General features: G+C 52.2%; 6 protein-coding genes across 6 annotated transcripts; 3 read left to right on the plus strand and 3 right to left on the minus strand.

Moving 5' to 3' along the window:
• Positions 1-4,018: 4,018 nt before the first annotated feature.
• Positions 4,019-4,447, plus strand: CABS01_15962 (uncharacterized protein; the record flags this gene model as incomplete). Its single annotated transcript, XM_060549294.1, has 1 exon — positions 4,019-4,447. The coding sequence occupies one exon, from the start codon at positions 4,019-4,021 to the stop codon at positions 4,445-4,447; it is 429 nt and encodes a 142-aa protein (XP_060390752.1).
• Positions 4,448-10,055: 5,608 nt separating this feature from the next.
• CABS01_15963 (ZPR1 zinc-finger domain-containing protein) lies at positions 10,056-11,558 on the minus strand (the record flags this gene model as incomplete). Its single annotated transcript, XM_060549295.1, has 2 exons — positions 10,056-11,375; positions 11,430-11,558. 2 exons carry the CDS (start codon positions 11,556-11,558, stop codon positions 10,056-10,058), a joined length of 1,449 nt encoding a protein of 482 aa, XP_060390753.1.
• Positions 11,559-11,956: 398 nt separating this feature from the next.
• On the minus strand, positions 11,957-12,544 carry CABS01_15964 (RNAse P Rpr2/Rpp21/SNM1 subunit domain-containing protein; the record flags this gene model as incomplete). The annotated part of the gene is made up of 1 exon (XM_060549296.1): positions 11,957-12,544. The coding sequence occupies one exon, from the start codon at positions 12,542-12,544 to the stop codon at positions 11,957-11,959; it is 588 nt and encodes a 195-aa protein (XP_060390754.1).
• A 327-nt stretch (positions 12,545-12,871) lies between these two features.
• On the plus strand, positions 12,872-14,125 carry CABS01_15965 (tRNA wybutosine-synthesizing protein; the record flags this gene model as incomplete). Its single annotated transcript, XM_060549297.1, has 1 exon — positions 12,872-14,125. One exon carries the CDS (start codon positions 12,872-12,874, stop codon positions 14,123-14,125), a length of 1,254 nt encoding a protein of 417 aa, XP_060390755.1.
• A 98-nt stretch (positions 14,126-14,223) lies between these two features.
• On the minus strand, positions 14,224-14,991 carry CABS01_15966 (uncharacterized protein; the record flags this gene model as incomplete). The annotated part of the gene is made up of 3 exons (XM_060549298.1): positions 14,224-14,386; positions 14,459-14,777; positions 14,868-14,991. 3 exons carry the CDS (start codon positions 14,989-14,991, stop codon positions 14,224-14,226), a joined length of 606 nt encoding a protein of 201 aa, XP_060390756.1.
• Positions 14,992-15,828: 837 nt separating this feature from the next.
• On the plus strand, positions 15,829-17,046 carry CABS01_15967 (origin recognition complex subunit 6; the record flags this gene model as incomplete). The annotated part of the gene is made up of 2 exons (XM_060549299.1): positions 15,829-16,010; positions 16,077-17,046. The coding sequence occupies 2 exons, from the start codon at positions 15,829-15,831 to the stop codon at positions 17,044-17,046; spliced, it is 1,152 nt and encodes a 383-aa protein (XP_060390757.1).
• Between the last annotated feature and the right edge of the window lie 477 nt (positions 17,047-17,523).

Raw genomic sequence — 17,523 nt, forward strand, 5'->3', positions numbered from 1 at the left:
CCCAGCCATCCAATGCCAACATCGAGCTGGCACAACCCTACCAAGCAGAGTTTTCTACAGTTGATCGTTCCCGAGAATACAACGCCCCTACCCCTCCTTCGCATACCTCGGGCTACGACCAGGCTGTCACTTGTAGTAAGTAGGTTCAGTTCTACGTACCCCTTTTGAGGCGAGCGCGCTATTGGCATCAAGGTGGGCAGTGTCAATATACGCGCTTCCTGATAGTCATAGAACCAAACCAAGAAAACCGCCAACGAAAAAGTCAATATAATGTGACGAAAACCAACTGTTACTACCTGGAGACCTTCGTCTCTTACCAAATACCGTTTAGCGACTGTTTCGGTCTCTGCCCGCCTAGCTCTCGCCGCTTCCACTCGCCTTTCTAAATCTCGAAACGATTGCGTACTCCCAGTCCATCAAAGCGGAACATTGTAGCTTAACCGGAATCGAGACGCTTCTGTAGCCGCAACTGAAAGGGTATCAATCCTTCTGGTTTACGTGTCATTTCTCATTGAGGCAAGCCATGGGTACCAAAGACAACCACCGACAGCTCCTGCCATCATCGCCGGAATTTATCTCTCCCTGGGCCATTGAGATACTTCAGCCTTCTCAACAAAGATAAAGAACGAGATCGAAGTGAAGGTCAAGATTATTCTGCCGCCTGCATGTTCTCATCACATGGAAGCGTCATCTTCTGGAGAGAAGGTCGACATTAAGGCAATGTCCAAGCATCACCTAGCTTTCACAATCGACCTCGAAACATTCGACGATAGCTCAGGCTCTCGTCTAGAAAGTTGGAGAGGAATACACTCACTACTAGCTGGCCTTCCGAGAAGCTCAGGGATGATGGCAAGGGAATAACGACAGTGGCCAACAACCCATGGTTCCACCCCTACCGGAAGGTATTTCATCAGCCGACTGTGGGCAAGGCCTCGACTGAAGAGGGGCTCCAGACTGCTTTACAAGCATATCATGAGACATGATCAGTGATGATTATTGACTTATGTAGTCATCTGGATTGGTTAGTTGGTTCTTGGAGCGAGGCTGCCATCGGAGGGGGCAAAATAATCCAGGAGAAGATTACGGCAAGGCTGCTGGAGGAGGTGGATACAGCTGGCTCTATCAGCGAGAACAGATATCAAAGCTGGGAAGGCGTTCTCTTTCGTTTGGCGTTGCGACGGGATTCCTCCGCTAACATCGTCGCCCACCATCCGCTCCACACCATGGGGCCTCACATCGTGAGAAACGAACTACCCAAAACACCAAAAAGACATACAACACCAGGTATTCGCTGGTCGTCACCGACCCAACTACTAATCCGGCCCTCATTGGCTTGTCTATGGGAGAGCGGACGGGATCCCGAATTTTCCAATGGGTATGGTCGTATGTGGAAGAACGTGGTGTGTAAGTGGAGTATGATGCTTCGAGTAGAGCTGTGGCTACTCCTGAAGCGCTCAAACTTGGCGCAGTAAATAGACAAGATGTTAACAAAGGGCATTTAAAGCATTCCCATGCAATATACGAGGGGAAAAAGTCAGTTGCGGGCTAGAACAGTTGGTAGCGGGCCAAAGATGTCCATTGCGCTGAGATATTTGACCGTGGAGACGTAACATTTTTCTCACACTCATGTAGAGATATACAATTATCTTGGCTCGAGAAGATGTTAAACCACAATTAAATTCAGTAGGGAATGTGACTGGCTCATAGGCAAATGGGTAAGGTATGTGTTGCAAGTGAAGGTAGTCTTGATTTTGTCTCCTTATCTCAACTGGCAACTGGGCTGTCAGAATGTCGGTCGCTCGCTTGGTGTGAGGCGACTGCTCTCCATTGTCCGAGTATCGGAGTGGAAATGAATGAATGCGGCTGCCATCCAGACCAAAAAATACCATACACTAATCGTTCGATAACAAATAGGAGGAACCATGTCTTCGAAATTGGTAAGCTCTTGTAGCAAAAGCCGCCCTCGACCAGGCATCCTCCATGTGAGGAAAGAGCTTCACGTCAGCGACAGCCATTATGAGCGCACGAGCAACTCTAGAACAAAGTTAAAAACGATAACGTCAATTGTCTTGACTTCTAAGGGAACCTGAGTAGATTGAGTATCCAAGTAAGTGACTACCTGCCTCGTCGTCTCCCACCCTCTCTCTTACTCTCTTTGCCTATCCTGTAGATCCTGTACACAGATGCTTATCTCCCTAACTTAAATCTCTTGCCCTCAAAATCAGCCATCTCAAAAAACTAGCGATCATTTCACCTTTAACCTCAACGATATTTGGCCTCCAGAAGGGTGGCCAGACGTAGTGCGCACAAAGAGCGGTTGCTTGTGCCGAGAATCTCAGAAGAGAAAGGCTACCGACAAAAGAGCTTTCGAACAAATGAAATATAGAGCAGTATGGACTAAGTCTTGAGCGACTCAATCGTTCGCGTTTCAGAAGGCCACTGAGGAGAACCTCGCTCTGTTAAGGAAGCATGGCGGAGTGTTGAGAGCCGCCAGTCGTTGAAACGACTTTCCTCGCTATTAACTCAGTCAGATTGTATCCCTCGAGACTATTCCCAGAGGGAGAAGAACACTGTATTTGAACAGCCGGGGAGGAACGGGAGAGCCACTGATGGAGCTGTCGGACTGTCTCATCCGTTCGTGAAATCGACTCGTTCGAGGAGAAGCTCCCGTACAAGCATCATCGAAGGGCAATCGCCAGGTGGAGTTTTCCCTGTCCGTCACCGCCGACTATTCCCTCACAGACTGGGTCACCGAAGGGGAGATGAACAGGTGGCAATGGGAACCAGAGCTGATCGACATCGCTGTATGGACTGACTGCTGAACAATCAACTGATTGCAACTCAGCTAACACAAGTCTCGAAAGCCAAGGTCAATGAATGCCACCCATGTGTCAATCTCAGCCAGCTTCTCAAGCCGTGTATTAGTCTCAAGGATCATGTGAAGGCAGCCATTCCTAGCATCGGAGCAATTGTGAAGGGCTCGCTGACTGCGGCTATTCTTGCAGACGAAATGTGCCTTAGCAGGACGGCCATCATAACGACCACCGGAGCCACAGGTGCGTCTCACGAAGGAGCCGTAATGATAGTAGCACCAAAACGTGCCATTGACGTGTTGAATTTCGAGTTGAATAGTCATTTCGGAAGGGGATGGTCTACGACCGTCTACCCCAGCAGAACCTCTGCTCAACTTGAGGAGGGACACAAGCCTCGGACGCTCGTCCTAGCAGTCAAGAACATGACTTCGGCAGAGTTCATTCAGGAGCAATGTCATTACTTTCTAGTCACTTATCAATACGTCTTAGGGAGATATGAAGGAAGTTGGGTCGCCACAAAATTGGAAGTCACGCTCCCCTAACTCGTTCCTGTCCAGGATTCGATTCGGATCTCGATGAGGCGTGAAAAGGAGACTACCTCCTGTTCACAGCATCATGGAAACTCTGAGGTCTGGAATTTCTTGTTGTTTTAGGAGATGAAGCTCATTCACTATATGAATAACCTCACAGGAGAACTTGTCCATAAGGTCATGTGAATGCTCGACGTCAAGTCTGCACAGTCCCGGAGTAGAACGTCGCCGCCAGCAAAGCCCTTCAATATAAGGGACTGGTTTTGCTCTTCCAGCGCAAGAGTCCTGCTCACGGGTATTTCTTTGGGGTCTTTGGCGCATCGAACAGCATGAACCCTTCGAGTCAGCTTGTGGGATACCGTCTTTGGGCATTCAATGATGTGTTCGTCTTCAAGCGAGCAGCCACCGTCCTCTATGCGCCGCGTCTTGGGGTTGCACAATTGAAATCGCCGTACTGACGTATAAATTTCAGGGAATCTCCATGTTCAAAAACAGGTCGACGGGCGTCGCGCAAGTCCGCCACAAAGTCGTGCTGGGAACCGCTCCTCCTCAAGCCTGCGTCTTATCCTTCCCGCCGATTTTTACGTTGCTTGGGAGCAACTGCCGCGATGATGTCATCGGGACCAAAACGCCTCAGATAACGATGACAGAGATTACGGTCACAACGTTGGCGATATGAATGACGACGAAGATGCTGTCGTTCATCTTGAATCGAGGGAGTACAATGGTCTCCGAGCGTCTACAGCAAGTGGCAAGAAGCAGAAGTTAGGCAATCTCAAGCCCGAGCAACTCCTCGAGGAGTCTAGTATTCAAACGACCCTTCAGGTCGTCCGGGTCATTCTCGACAGAACTCCAGGCGCGAATATTCTGGTTATTTCAGAGGTGCTCGAGGCCCTGTATTGCCGGGTTGTGGCTTTCATGTTAGGTGTCGGAAATGTTCAAACACGACAGACCATGTTCCAGTTCATTTGGATTATCGCCACCGACAGAAGGAAGGAAGCTGGAAGGAAGTCACTCTCTTTTCAAAGCCCCAGCGACATGTTGGTCACTTCCAGGGCCGTCGGTCAAAGTGTCATGATGACCAGTGCTCACCACGTCATCTGATGCAGGTATACAAGATCAAAATGGCAAGCTCTTTGATGGCAAGCCGGGTGGTTTGATGGGCAGATCGGAAGAACGCGGATATGGAAGAAGTTCCTCGAAAAATAATGAGAGACCACATCACGAGGCGGACTTGGTGGCGCGGCCAGTGCATCAGCAGTCAAGTCCTGGTCCGTTATCCCTACAACTTCAGGAATAACGACGCCCGTTCTGGGCATCGCTTCTCTTGTGGATCATAGCAGAACCCTGGTAGCGACATAGACGTGGACAGCAAATGATATCTTTCGGTGAAGAGGGGAGGCTTTCGCCAGGCAAGGTGACACAAATTTCCCTTCCTTCTTGAAAGGATGGGAGGGGGGGTGAGGGTGAAGGGATGTCGGCTTGATGATACGTTGCGTAGTAAAGAAGGCCTTCAATGTTGGTTCATGAGCATCCTCCAGTATGCATATAATGTCAGTGGCCAAAGATGTGTTGATGCCTCCAGTCTCTCAAACGTTCATGCTAGCGCATAGCTGTCGACACTTCGAGCTTTTCCATGCGTTTCTCAGAGTCTCTCTGTTCTCGTCAGGGTCTACTTCCCTGGGTCGTTCGCGGACGGGAAACAGGAAGATTTACATCGTAGTCGCAGTACAAACCTTGGCGAACTCGCCCTCGACACCATGCTGGGTCTGCGAGCGAGGGTGAAAGGGAATGCGCCCCATGAGATGAGGCCAGGCTGAAATTGTTAAATCAGGCCGATTCCATCTCCTGGCGCCGAGAGGTCCTTTGACCAAGTGACAGTGGTAACGAACTCAATGCCATACACATTCTTGGGAATCAAAAACTCAACTTGGGTCGCCGAGGCCAGCCTTCGGAAATCCTATCAGTCATAAACCTATAGTAGCACTACTTTCGCCAGCATTCTATTAATGCTGTGCTCCGCGTTTAGTCTCTATATATCTATAATTATAACTTCTAATAAACTTATCATTTATACCATTAGCCTTATTATTAAAACTACCCATTACTAATATATTATGCCTCCCCGTATATATAAACAAAAGCCAGGGATAATTAAAATAATAAGGATAGTAGGGACAGCAGGGATAGTAGGTATAAAAAGGATAAAAGGGGCGGGAGGGACAAGAGTGGCGGGAGGGATAAGAGGGGTAGAAAAGAAGGTAAAGATAATAAGTATAAGAGAAATAATAAATATAATAAAAATAATTAAAATACCCTACTTATACGTAATTAAGTATTAGAGAAATAATACACGCGACGGGCCATAGATAAGAATAGAGGATCGAGTAATAATAAAGTTGATAAAATTAGTTCGAGCAGTTTCTTATAGAAGATAGTGTCTATGATGCGAGGGGATCATTAAGATACTACTTTCAGTAAGGCATATTGAATGGACGAGGCCGATGACAAGGCGCAGTCTTGTTGCTTGGCTACTTTTTGCGGAGAGAGACAATGCGCCTTTAACTGGAGCGATCACGACGCCCTTGGGTAAAGGCAAACAGTGTCAAACCAATCTAATGAAAGTCAGTCAAATGTGTATCCCGTGTAAACAAGCGCCGCTTGTTAAGGCACGTCAGCTTGACGTGTACACAAGCGATCAAATACTTCTGTGGTTGAGCCATTAGGTCGAAGGGAATCTGAATGTCCTCGATGACTCCAGAAACATTGCCTTGAGAACAGTTGACTTGCGCATCCGTGAAGTGGACGAGACCGGTCGGCTATCGGCCGCTATCCCGCTTTTACCGACATACTCCGGTATGATTGGCCAATCTGGATTGGCCCCACTCGGGGCCGAGTACCATGGCTTCGCGCCACATTGGGAACGACCGGTCCGGAGTTTGCCATGCTAGCAAGGTGTAATCGCAATGTGATGCTGTCATGAAATGCCATGGATGTTTTGGACTTGAAGAATGCTCACGACATGGACATAAGTCTCGCTTCAGTTGTGTGTGCGATGATAGGCGGGCTACCCCGGGGGAGCGCCGGATCTCGGGCTCGGCCGCCAACACTCAGATCTGAGGGTTTCTTCAGCTATACGATCACGTCGAGTGACAACACCTCATCGTTGCGGAGAAGTAACAAGCTGAAGAAGGTTCCGATAACCTTATGTGAAACCTAAAGGATGTCTGGAAAACTCCAACTTCTCAAGGTACTGGAAAGCTTCCTGATGTCATGGAATCGCGAATATGGCCAGGGCAGCTGGTCAACTACGGCAGGTATGAGTTGTGCTGTGAGCTGTTGGTGCAGCTAAAGATGTTATCAGGAGGGAAATACTCTTGGTAGGATGTGGCTGAACGTGGCTGGCATAATCCATGCATGCATAACACATCCACCACAACAAGATCACATCTCTCCAATTTCTAGGAAACTAGAATGACTCTTCTCACTGTTGATACGTCTTCCTCCATGCTAGACATAAGCCACTTATTTAGTCGAAAGTAGTGACTTGCTTGGTGGGTGGTAACGCGCACTCGCTGTCACACCAGTTGAACAACCATTTGCATAAACAATGCATCTCAAAAGCAAAACAACCAGCACCTCTTACTGGCCCCATAAACACGGACCCGCATTGGGACTAGCGCATCCGTCCCATGCCACCAAGGTCAGCAAACCCCACCACTCCCCGCCTCACCGTCCGAACTCAGCCATCCGCATCAAAAACTGGCCCCCAGCCAACATAGATACGTTCCTGAACGCAAGGATCATCAAATAAGATCAGGTAGAGTGGCCGAGTGGTTATGGCGCTGGTTTTAGGCTTACGTAATAGTTACCTTCACCAGTGGGAAACCGCGCGAGTTCGAATCTCGTCTCTATCATGATATCCTTTTGCTTTTTTGACATCTCAGCTAATGGGGAGATTGTGTATGAACTTTTGGTGGCTAGGCCTTTCCATTCTTCGTTTACATTCTCTTTCCTTGCCTAGAGCAGTATGTGTTTGCTTGGCATAGCCTGTTTCTCGGGGGTGCCGGGTTACTTTACGTATCGTCGAACCTAGACCTGAGATGCGGCTAGCCGCCCACCCATTCATTATTCCCGACAGCAAAGCCATGCGGCCATTCCAACAGCTGCGAATCGGGTAGGATGAGACGTGAAATTGTCTTTCGTCTCAGTGGTCACTGTCATATTGTTGCCCGCGCAGATCTCAGCAGATGAGTGTATGTCACGCTTGGCTACTATAATGCATCAAGGTATCTACTTTGCAGTAAGTGCCAGCAACTCTAATTCAGGTGTTCGCAAGCTGGAGTTTCCCAAGAAGACGAAAGACTCGACTTCTCGTAAACGCGTCTCGTCGCTGCTTCGCGGCTTTGGTCGCATTGGTGTTAGCTAAAGAGGCAACACTTTCGTCTCTACCGTGGTAGGCATGCTGGTACGGCATGTTTGTCCCCAACGAGGAAGTGCTACCGACAGTGAAGTTGCACGTAATTGCAACAATGGAGTTACCCATAGAGCCAATCCAGTCTCAGAACAGAAAATATTACTCGGCATACCTTGATGATCCTCAATAGCCTCTTTCGGCTCGATGGCTTACCTTAGCTTGTAGCCTTCTCAGACAACAGTGCCTCCAGGCAATTCTCTTGCTCTTCTTCGAGTCCCTGGGTGTATCTGGGGACGCTCGCCTATGGTGTGTGCCCGATTCCACATCAACATCCCACCACAAACAAAGGGTGCCTCTGCAAGAGGCTCCATGTTACTGGACCTCTTCATACTGAGCCTCTTCAGGTATATTATATAGAGAATACACTTAAAGAACCGATCAGAAAGACTACTTATGATGACAGTGATAGTGACAGGAGCAGTGGCAAAGGTAGTGCTAGAGGAAGCTGTAGTAGTAGTTATTGAAATAGAGGCTCGAGATGTGTTGACATATGGGCAATCCTATTGCATACTCCAAAGGAAACAAACAGTATGCTAAGAAATAGACTGAACGCCAGCTCAAAGATTAAGCAGACTGGGATACGTCTGTAAGTCATAGCCACGGACTTTGAAAAGCAAGCCTCAGCTTCACAAGCTCGATGTTGCGAACATGTGACAAGGCGGCTGGCGTGGCATAATCACAGTGAGGTATAAAGAGAGAAGAACCTGCCCTTCGAGGATCTGCAAAGTAGTGGACCTCGATACCTGATACCTGATACCTTCATTTACAAAACCTTTGAGGCTAATAGAGCACTCTGACAATGGTTATTATCTCTGGCGACAGATCACACTTCTCCAGCCAACTTCATGATCAGAGGCGATTCCTCCGAGCTCATGGTATGAGGTCTGCCCATTGCAACGACCACATTTTGCAAAGCTGGACCCTATGTAGGTCAATCACGATGGCCAGTGAGGCCAGGAGGGCATACTGACACCGGTATCTCCATTCTAATCCAAATTCCTTGTCTGCCAGAATTCATGGGAGACTCACTCCGACGAGCTTTACCAGCATAGGCCAAGCTCAACCTTGGGCTTATGGGAGTGAACCACCCGAAACATGCTTGTGCTGAAGGTTGAACTCGGGCAGTATAGCACACCTCAGTCCGAAGGGTGGATGCATCTTCACTGTCCATGGAGTCTTCACATCAAACCCACCGAGTGTTCCAATACTGACACTGCAGTATACGCATTACCCTGCATCGTATGTTCCTCAGGCCGACACGCCCCTAAACGGCTCTCACCCAATCCTCTATAGGCACCAAAGACGCAACAGCTCTTAACAAGCACCGTCCGTTATAGTCGATGGCCGAGCGGTACGATTCTATCGTATGTTGGCTCACGGTCCTACATAATGCCATGGATTGCTTGTTTTTTTCCTACAGAGGCTACGGGTTCGAATCGAACTCCATCGCCTCGCTTCCCCCCCCCCCCCCCCCCCCCCCCCCCCCCCCCCCCCCCCCCCCCCCCCCCCCCCCCCCCTCTTTATTGGTGGCGGGGGGGGATGTTTTTTTTTTTTTTTTGCCCCCCTCCTCCCAAAACCCCCGTGGTTTTTTTTTTTTTTTCCCCCCGGGCCCCGGGTTCTAAAAACCCCCCCCCCCCCCCCCCCCCCCCCCCCCCCCCCCCCCTTCTCCATCTCTCCCATGAGTTCGTGATCACCTGACCCTACTTGCCACGCACCGAAACTGTGGTACCGAAATTCCGCACCTGATACTCCCTACTATCAAAGATTCGCGCGGCAGGATTTGCGGCAACAGTGGCATAATCGATGGCGTCGAGTCCATCCGCGCAGACACGGCGGGTTAGTATTTAGACGCCTTGAAGGCTGCGATCTCTTGCTGGCAACAATGACCTAGAGGCCTTTTGTCCCTACCGAGACTCTGTTGCTCATCGTCACGGTGAGGTATACACGTGTCAAAGAGACAACAAGCGTCATCGGACGACATCGGGTATCGACGGCCGTACGATTTCGCCAGCGCACCTTGTGGACACCCACCAAAGACAGTTGACACGAGAGAGAATCACAAAACGCGTCAAGAAAATTCAAGGCTTCAAAAACTTTTCAGTAACCCGTCTATGCATAGGTATCATCATCATCATGTACTTCTTTTTATCAACCCCTGCGCACCCACATTCCCTTGACTAGAATCCAAATAGGTCATACCACTCATCCCATCCCTCTCTCCTCGTGCACCACGTCCTATGAGCTCTTACCCATGTTGGCGTCCAAAAGTTTGTCAAGGTCAGCCATCTTCTTGGCCGCTTCCCTCTCCTCAGCCTCCTTGGCAGCCTCCTCCTCGTAGCCCTCCACCTTCATGTCGTTCAGTCCAAGCTCCTCTTCCTCCTCGTGTGTGCGGTCGTAGTACTCGCGCTGGATGGATGGGTCAGGCGCGGGAGGGTCGACAAGCGGCTGAACGAAGCTGCTGGCGAGGGGATCGGTGAGGATGACGGTGAACTCGCGGTTACCGCTGATGGCCTCGTCGAGACCGTCAAAGAAGGCGGTCCACTTTGACTTCTCAGCAGGATCGAGAGAGTCACCGCCGGATCCACCGTCGGCTTGGAAGATCTGGCTCTTCAGGTCGTCGCGGACCTGGGTCAGGAGACCCTCGATGGTGGTGAAGCGACCGCCAAGGGTGCCTGGGTTGACTGACAGGTTGAGCTCGGGGCACTCGAGAGCGCAGGTCTCAGACTTGAGGATATCGCGGGCGAGATCGATTTGGCCATTGACCTTGATGATGATCTTTTCTCCCTTTTCGGGGATCTCACCACCGGTCTTGACGTCGTTGGAGCGGTAGCCGCACTCATCGCAGACGGTCGACATGAGGACGACCTGCTTGAAGTGGGGGATGTCAACCATCTTCATGTGTGTTGTGCATGAGTGCATGCAACCCGGACAGCTGGCGGGGAAACTGTAAACTTCGTTGGGAATGATGTCGCCCTCGGCGGTCAAGCCCGGGTTGGCGGCGGCAGCCAGCTCGTCGGCCTGTGCGGCAGAGATGCCCAGAGCCTCGTTCTGCTCGGCGCTGCGAAGGTACTCGTGCTTCTCCCACTTGCCAACACCGTCCTTCAAGTCGGGTGTGATGAAGGAGTTGCCGGCGGGGTCGTCGACGGTGACGCGGAATGGGAAAGAGCTGCCGTCGAGCATGGCGCGACCCTTTTCGATAATCTCGGCAATCTTGGGGTAGACTTCGGGCATCTGCTCCTTGCGCGCTTCCTGTCCAAAGTCGAGATCGTTGATGATTGTGCTGAGGAGACCCTCCACATTTGTAAGCTGGCCCTTGCCGGCGGGCACCTCGAGGTCGAGCTCGATGAACTTGACGGTCGCCGTGTCGGACTTGACAACCTGGCGCGCAAAGTCGTCCATCGCGGTCAGGCGGAGCTCGTAGTGTGTGCCCTTGGGCTGGATGGAGCCTGCAGGCTGGACTTCGCTGTTGGCGAAGCCGCACTCTTCGCAGGCAAATGACATGATGATGATTTCGCGGAAGTAGGGGATCGAGGTCAGGAGCAGTCTGGTGTTTCCCTGAACGCCAAGTTAGTAAGACAATCAAACAGTTGGGAGGCAGCGCATGCTCACGTTCTTTCCGCAGTTCATGCAGAGAGACTCAATCTCCTCGACAACCTTCTGGTCGTCGCCGCCATCGACCTTGGAGCCGATGGCCTCGAAGAACTCGTTGGGGGTCGTCTTGGAATCGGGGGCGGCCATGGCGAACGATTTGTTGTTGGTAGGTGTTTCTTGTGAACTGTCGTACTTTCTCTTCATTGCGCAACGACGGGGTCTCGTTGTCGGGTTTTTGTTATCGGGGTCGCGGGGGATCCAAGATTGACTCGGTGGGATGGCGATGGCGGGGTCTTGAAATTTTTGGAGGGGCAATCGCAGCTGCAGGCCCTGCAGGCCGGGCACCGATGTGTGTCATTGAGCGGGTCCCTGGGTTCCTCCCAAGGCAGGAAACCTTCGAGAATATTCCCGAGAATAGCCCGCCCGCTGGCTGGTTTGTCATGGCCGCCACCGATAGAGGACCACGGAGCTGGATGCCATATCTTAGCTAAGAGGCCAGATGTCGTGAGCCTCATGAAGCGAATGCTGTATAGACAAGGCCTTTTTCAACCCAGTCGACCAAAATCAGCAAGACTCAGATTTCTGGCCCCCAAAGAAGACGTCTTGGCTTGGCTAAGAAGAGCCTGCAGCCCTGCCTTGCGGTTCTTCGCACGCTTCTTGCTGCTAGAATTGGACGTGGCCGGTTTAGCTGCCTCGGCCACAGTGGCTTGTTGCGTCTTCGCCGCGGACCGGTGCTCAATTGTGGCCCGGCGTCTCACGGCCGGTGGCGGCGTAGGGAACGAAATCTTGGTGATGCGGCTGCACTTCCCACAGCTGAAAAGCTTTCGCGTGCCAGACCGCTGCTGAGGTTCGAGCTTCGTCTTTGATGCTTGAGTCGTGACACTACGTCTCTTCCTCTTCAATGCCTTTTCGGTCTCGAGCTTGAGCGTAGTGCCCTGACCGGGAACCATGATGTTACCGCAGGCGCCGCAGACGTGTTGTCGTTGAACGTCGTTCTGCTCTACGTCGTTGATGAACATGAGCTTGTTGTGGTGGCTCATCAGGTACGCTGAGGTCTCGGGGGCGGACGCCCTGAGGAGATAAGCAGCATCATTAAGATAGCTCAAATGCGCTGGCAAAGTCGAGGCGTCCATCCTCTTACTGAGATCCTGAAGAACTTGGTTTGGAAGAGAAATGAAGGTGACGATGAGAAAACAGAGTAAGTGAGTCCTAACGTATGGTACGCTGATTTTGGGTTGTTTGGTTGACGGTACCCCACTCCCAAAGCACTTAGGTACTCTGCGCAGTCCTCAAGGTGGCAGCCGTGGTGACCCCTGTAAAGTAGTCTGATGCCCCAACAGAGTCGCAACACCAAAGATTTTGGTCGCATTCTGCACTCAGTGAAGGATTACACGATCTTCAATGTCCAAGGGTATTCTTACTTCGCTTTAGACAACTTCCAACCACAAATCAAAGTCATGATGGCCGATGGGAAGGGAAAATCGCGAGATAAAAAACCCAAGCCTGAAAACCCAATATCCGCAGCCACTAGAGCTTGGCTCATCTCATTACCGACACAAACTCAACCATGGCAAAGCCAAGACGAGCTTGAGACTCTTCTCAACCAGCACACACCCAAACGCTTCACAGTCTATGAGCCCATGCTGTTACTCCCTAATGGAAGTTTCAGCAAGGGCTCATGGCCAATCATCCTCAACCACCCAGACGTCAGCGAAGATGAAATCCATCACCTGTGGGAAACAATCCTTCGAGACGTCTCCAAGACCGGCTCAACAACTCTGACGCATCTCGCCGTCAATGAAGGCATCCCTCTACAAACAGACACAGATTCGGATGGTTCGGCTTTGGAAAAGAACGAGAACATCCTGCGAACACCAAGCGGGCTCAAGATCCTCCATGGCGACTTTGGCCCCTCCAATAACCCCGCCAACCCCTCGCCCCAAGATTTTGAGGGAGCTTTCTGGGTGTCGACTAAGCAAAACGGCATACATCAAACATGGGCTCCTCGATGGACCATGTTCAGCCGGGGTAACATCAAAGAGAAGACGCGCCTCCTCGACTTTCATAGCCAAGCCAGTCCAGACACCACGTTTCCTCGCCGTCAAGTACTAGCACCTGCTCTCAAGAACTGTTGGGCGGTGGACATGTACGCAGGCATCGGCTACTTCACCTTCTCCTACGCAAAGCTGGGACTGAAGGTCCTCTGCTGGGAACTCAACCCATGGAGCGTCGAAGCGCTCCGCCGCGGTGCCGTTGCCAATGGCTGGCGAGTCAAAGTCGTCCAAGGAAAAGACCGGAACCTACCAGCTGCACAACTCTTCACGGGCGACGAGCAAATCACAATCTTCCTCCAGGACAACCAGCAAGCCAGGCCCAGGATAGGCGATATGCGGGCGTCGGGCACGGCAGTCGACATCCTACATATCAACGGCGGCCTTCTCCCCACCAGCGAGCCTACGTGGCGACTGGCCTGGGACATCACCGCGGGGTGCGAGAACGACTGCTGGCTCCATCTCCACGAGAACGTCGGCGTCCACGAGATTGAATCGCGGAGCGCACAGATCCAACGCCTTTACGACGGTTGGGCGGAAACGGCAAACGGCGGCGGGCGAGCCGCGACGGTCGAGCATGTCGAATTAGTCAAGACGTACGCGCCCGATGTATGGCACTGCGTCTTTGATGTACATATTACAAGATCTAGTAGTGTTACATGATCGTTTCATGAATCTCTCTTTCTCGTCGACGTCGTCATATCCTGTCCTGCCTTATGTATTCATCAACCCCGGCCCCGGCCCAGAAGGATCCGAAGCGGCTATGACCGACGGAACTTTTGCGGAATGTTCTCCTCCACGACGGCCATGTGGTCGAGCTGCTCTTGCCTATCCTGCGCGTCCTCCATCGCCTCATGCTTCTTGAAATGTTCGATATCTTCGGGGTGCGTCAGGTCTTCGAGCTTGGTGTTTTCGTCATGGTACCTAGATGAGGCGAGTTCCCGTCAGCTCCTTATTCTTCCTCCATGTTGATTGGAACCGCAGCGAATGACTTACTTCTCCCAGTGGTGAATCTCGTACTCGTACTCGTCGTCACCGTGGTGTCCCGGACCCATGCCGACGTCGGGAAGCGTCTTGCCGCTGGCGATGAAGGCGTCCCACTCGGAGCGGTTGACATTGCCGTCGTGGTTCGTATCAAGCAGCTCCATGAGGTCGTGGAGGATGTCGAAGCGCTTCTCCTCGGAGACGTGGTGATTCGTCTCGTCAAAGAGGCCGTATGTGCGGAGGATCTCGTCGCCTTGCCAGACGCCGTCGCTATTGTAGTCGTGCAGGGTGAAGAAGGAGGCCGAGTCCCAGCCTTCCATGTGGTGCTCCTCTGTAGATGGACGGAAGAATTAGCAGTCAGCAAACCCAGTCGCGCATATACTTTTTCGGATATCTCTAGGATTCTGTAACTCTTGCATACCAGCCATGTGCTTCGTCATCCAATCGGCGTTTTCATCGACTATGGGTTTCTGGCTGTGGTCGCCGCCGCCGTGGGCGAGAGCGCGGCTGGCGAGTGCCAGAGCGGCGAGGTATACGGTGTGCATCGCGGGTATGATCGCTGGAGGTACTTGTCGGATTGGGAGTTTGCTTTCCGTGTTAACGAGATGGAGACGCAAGTTTGCTGATCGTTGACGACACGTGTAACAATTGCAGACAAAAGGTCAGACACTCTTGAATGAGGTACACAATGGGAGCTAGGCGCCGCTGAAGTTGAACAAAGAGCCACCAATGGAAGGTTTTTGGGGGGCAGATCGATGGGTACGGTATCTAAGTACCTAACTCAAATCAAGGTTCAATTAAGAAAAAAAAAAAGGCTGAAAAATAGCTAGGCCAAGGCGGGAACTTTGCGGTGTCGGATTGCTAAGGAGAACACGGTGGACTGGAATGGGGAATGGAGAACCAGGAACGGGGGAATGGGAATATTCACAGGAACAGGTGGCGTTCCGCCATGGCCAATTCAGGGGATTGCCTTCGGAGCCTCATACACTCCCACACTTCCGTCCCTTAGCCTTTAGGGAGCGGCAGACGCACAGATCGGCGATTGACAGGGGCCCGCGGGGGGGCCACGGGGCTTAAACATTCTAGACCCGGGGTCGCGGCGTGCCAATTAAGCTTGGGTGCCTCGGTGACGCAACAAACCCATTCTCAACACCACCTCAGCTCCCGAACCCTTTTCTTCTCCAGCTTGACACTTGACGCCAAGAACCAACTCCGACCTTGCCCGCCAGCATAGGAAGAAAAGAGAAACGCAGCGAACACCAATTGAGGCAGCCGCGCATAAAGCAGCGTGCCAAGAGTCTCAGGGCTGATATCCAGCTCCTACGCGCCTCGACGCGTCTTGCGCCAAAAGTTCTTCAACCTATACAATCTCACTCCTCACAATGAATCGATCCATAGAACAAACGCTCCTCTCGCTGATGCCAACTCACGGCTCAGCTCTGCCGCCTTCCCTGGTAGAACTCGCGGGGTCCTTACTAGCACAGTCAAGACACCGAGCAAGCACATTAAAAGCAGACGAGGAAATCGGGCGGCTATACGCATGCGCTCACATCGCCTGCGATAGGTAAGCTCACACCCAAGCACAACCCCCTTCTGCTCGAGGGAGATACTAACACACGCACTCTGCCAGACTCAAAATCAGCCTAGACCTCCCCCCAATCGAACCCCGACCGCCAATCCCCCCTCGAATCTACAAGCGCCTCTACAGCCACCTCGACAACATCCTCCCCAACACAGCCCTCAACCGCACCCCAGGCAAGAACGGCACCCCGCGCAACAGGCAACGCCACGGCGTCGACTCCCCCGTCAGGACACCGCACCGCCCGACCCCGACAAAGGACAGATCCCTCGCGCAGTTCCGAACCGGCGGCAACTCGGCGGCAAACGGCAGCGTCCCCAACACCCCGACGAAATCCACAGGCAAAGTCGCCTACCCGTCCGACAAGTCGGGCCTCCACTTTTGGATCCAGCCGACGATCCGCCTCATGTGCAGGGAAACTAACCAGAAGCACCTGGCACCGACGATGCTGGCTGGCATGGAGTACGTCGTCGTCCCCGGCGGGCTGCGGACGCGTGACGCCTGGGTGCGGGAGAACCTGGCCGCGCTGTGCGGCGCCGTGTATTTCTTTGTGGCGCAGCAGGTCCGGAAGCTGGCGACGGGGGAGGATGTGGATCGGGAGAACTACGTCCCTGCACGGAAGCAGGTGCTGGAGCTTTTGGCCAAGGCGAGGGAGGAAGTTGATGCGCGCGGGTTGGACGAGGATGAGGCGTGGGAGGGGTGGGCGCCGGTCAAGAGCAAGGACTTTGATGCTGCGGTGAAGGAGGTCTCGGAGCGGGGATGGTTGGACGCGGATTGGTATCGTAGTTTGGGGGATGTGATTGAGGCGGGCCATGTGATTGCTGATAGCCATGGTCGGGGAGGGGATAATGCGGGTGCGTACAAGGCGCCTGTACGCGGGGCGGACACAATGTTTCTGGAGCGGTATGATTTCTTGAGCGAGAAGAAGCGCAGGGATTACAGAATATGGAAGGAGAGTATCCTGAGGAGGATAGACTTGATGGAGGAGGAAAATGGTGATGCCATGGAGGTAGATGGCTAGGGAGGGGGGGACGAGAAGGATATCAAATACCACGACGAAGATCCAAGGGAAATGCCTAGACTGGGAGGCACTTTGTCATATGAGGCTGTTGTTGTGATTAGCGGAGCCGGTCTGCCGGACGCGGCGACGATAAGCTGGTCAGTTGGCGTTCGAAAGAGGCCATCAATCTGTTCGGTCACTGTTGCTGTGACTATCACGACACTTTCGCGGAAGCCCTTCTACAACTCCATGGAGCACTGATGAAGCTACCCAGGGGGTCAACCTACCCTCTCATTGTTCCGCAAAAGTCATGCCCATGTTGTAAGCCCATGTTGTAGGACTGAAACTCTAGCTTCGATCGTCGGAGTGAACCCAACTCTCTCAAGCGTATCGTTCACGCGATTTTAACCTGGAATATCCAAAGTTCTCAATGGCAGCGCGAAGTACAGAGTGAAAACTTCAAATTCTATAAACGATATGTGCATGCTACTTCTTTTT

This window comes from Colletotrichum abscissum (genome assembly GCF_030869225.1).
Source record: "Colletotrichum abscissum strain IMI 504890 chromosome Unknown Scaffold_78.1, whole genome shotgun sequence".
In the NCBI taxonomy this organism is placed as follows: domain Eukaryota; kingdom Fungi; phylum Ascomycota; class Sordariomycetes; order Glomerellales; family Glomerellaceae; genus Colletotrichum; species Colletotrichum abscissum.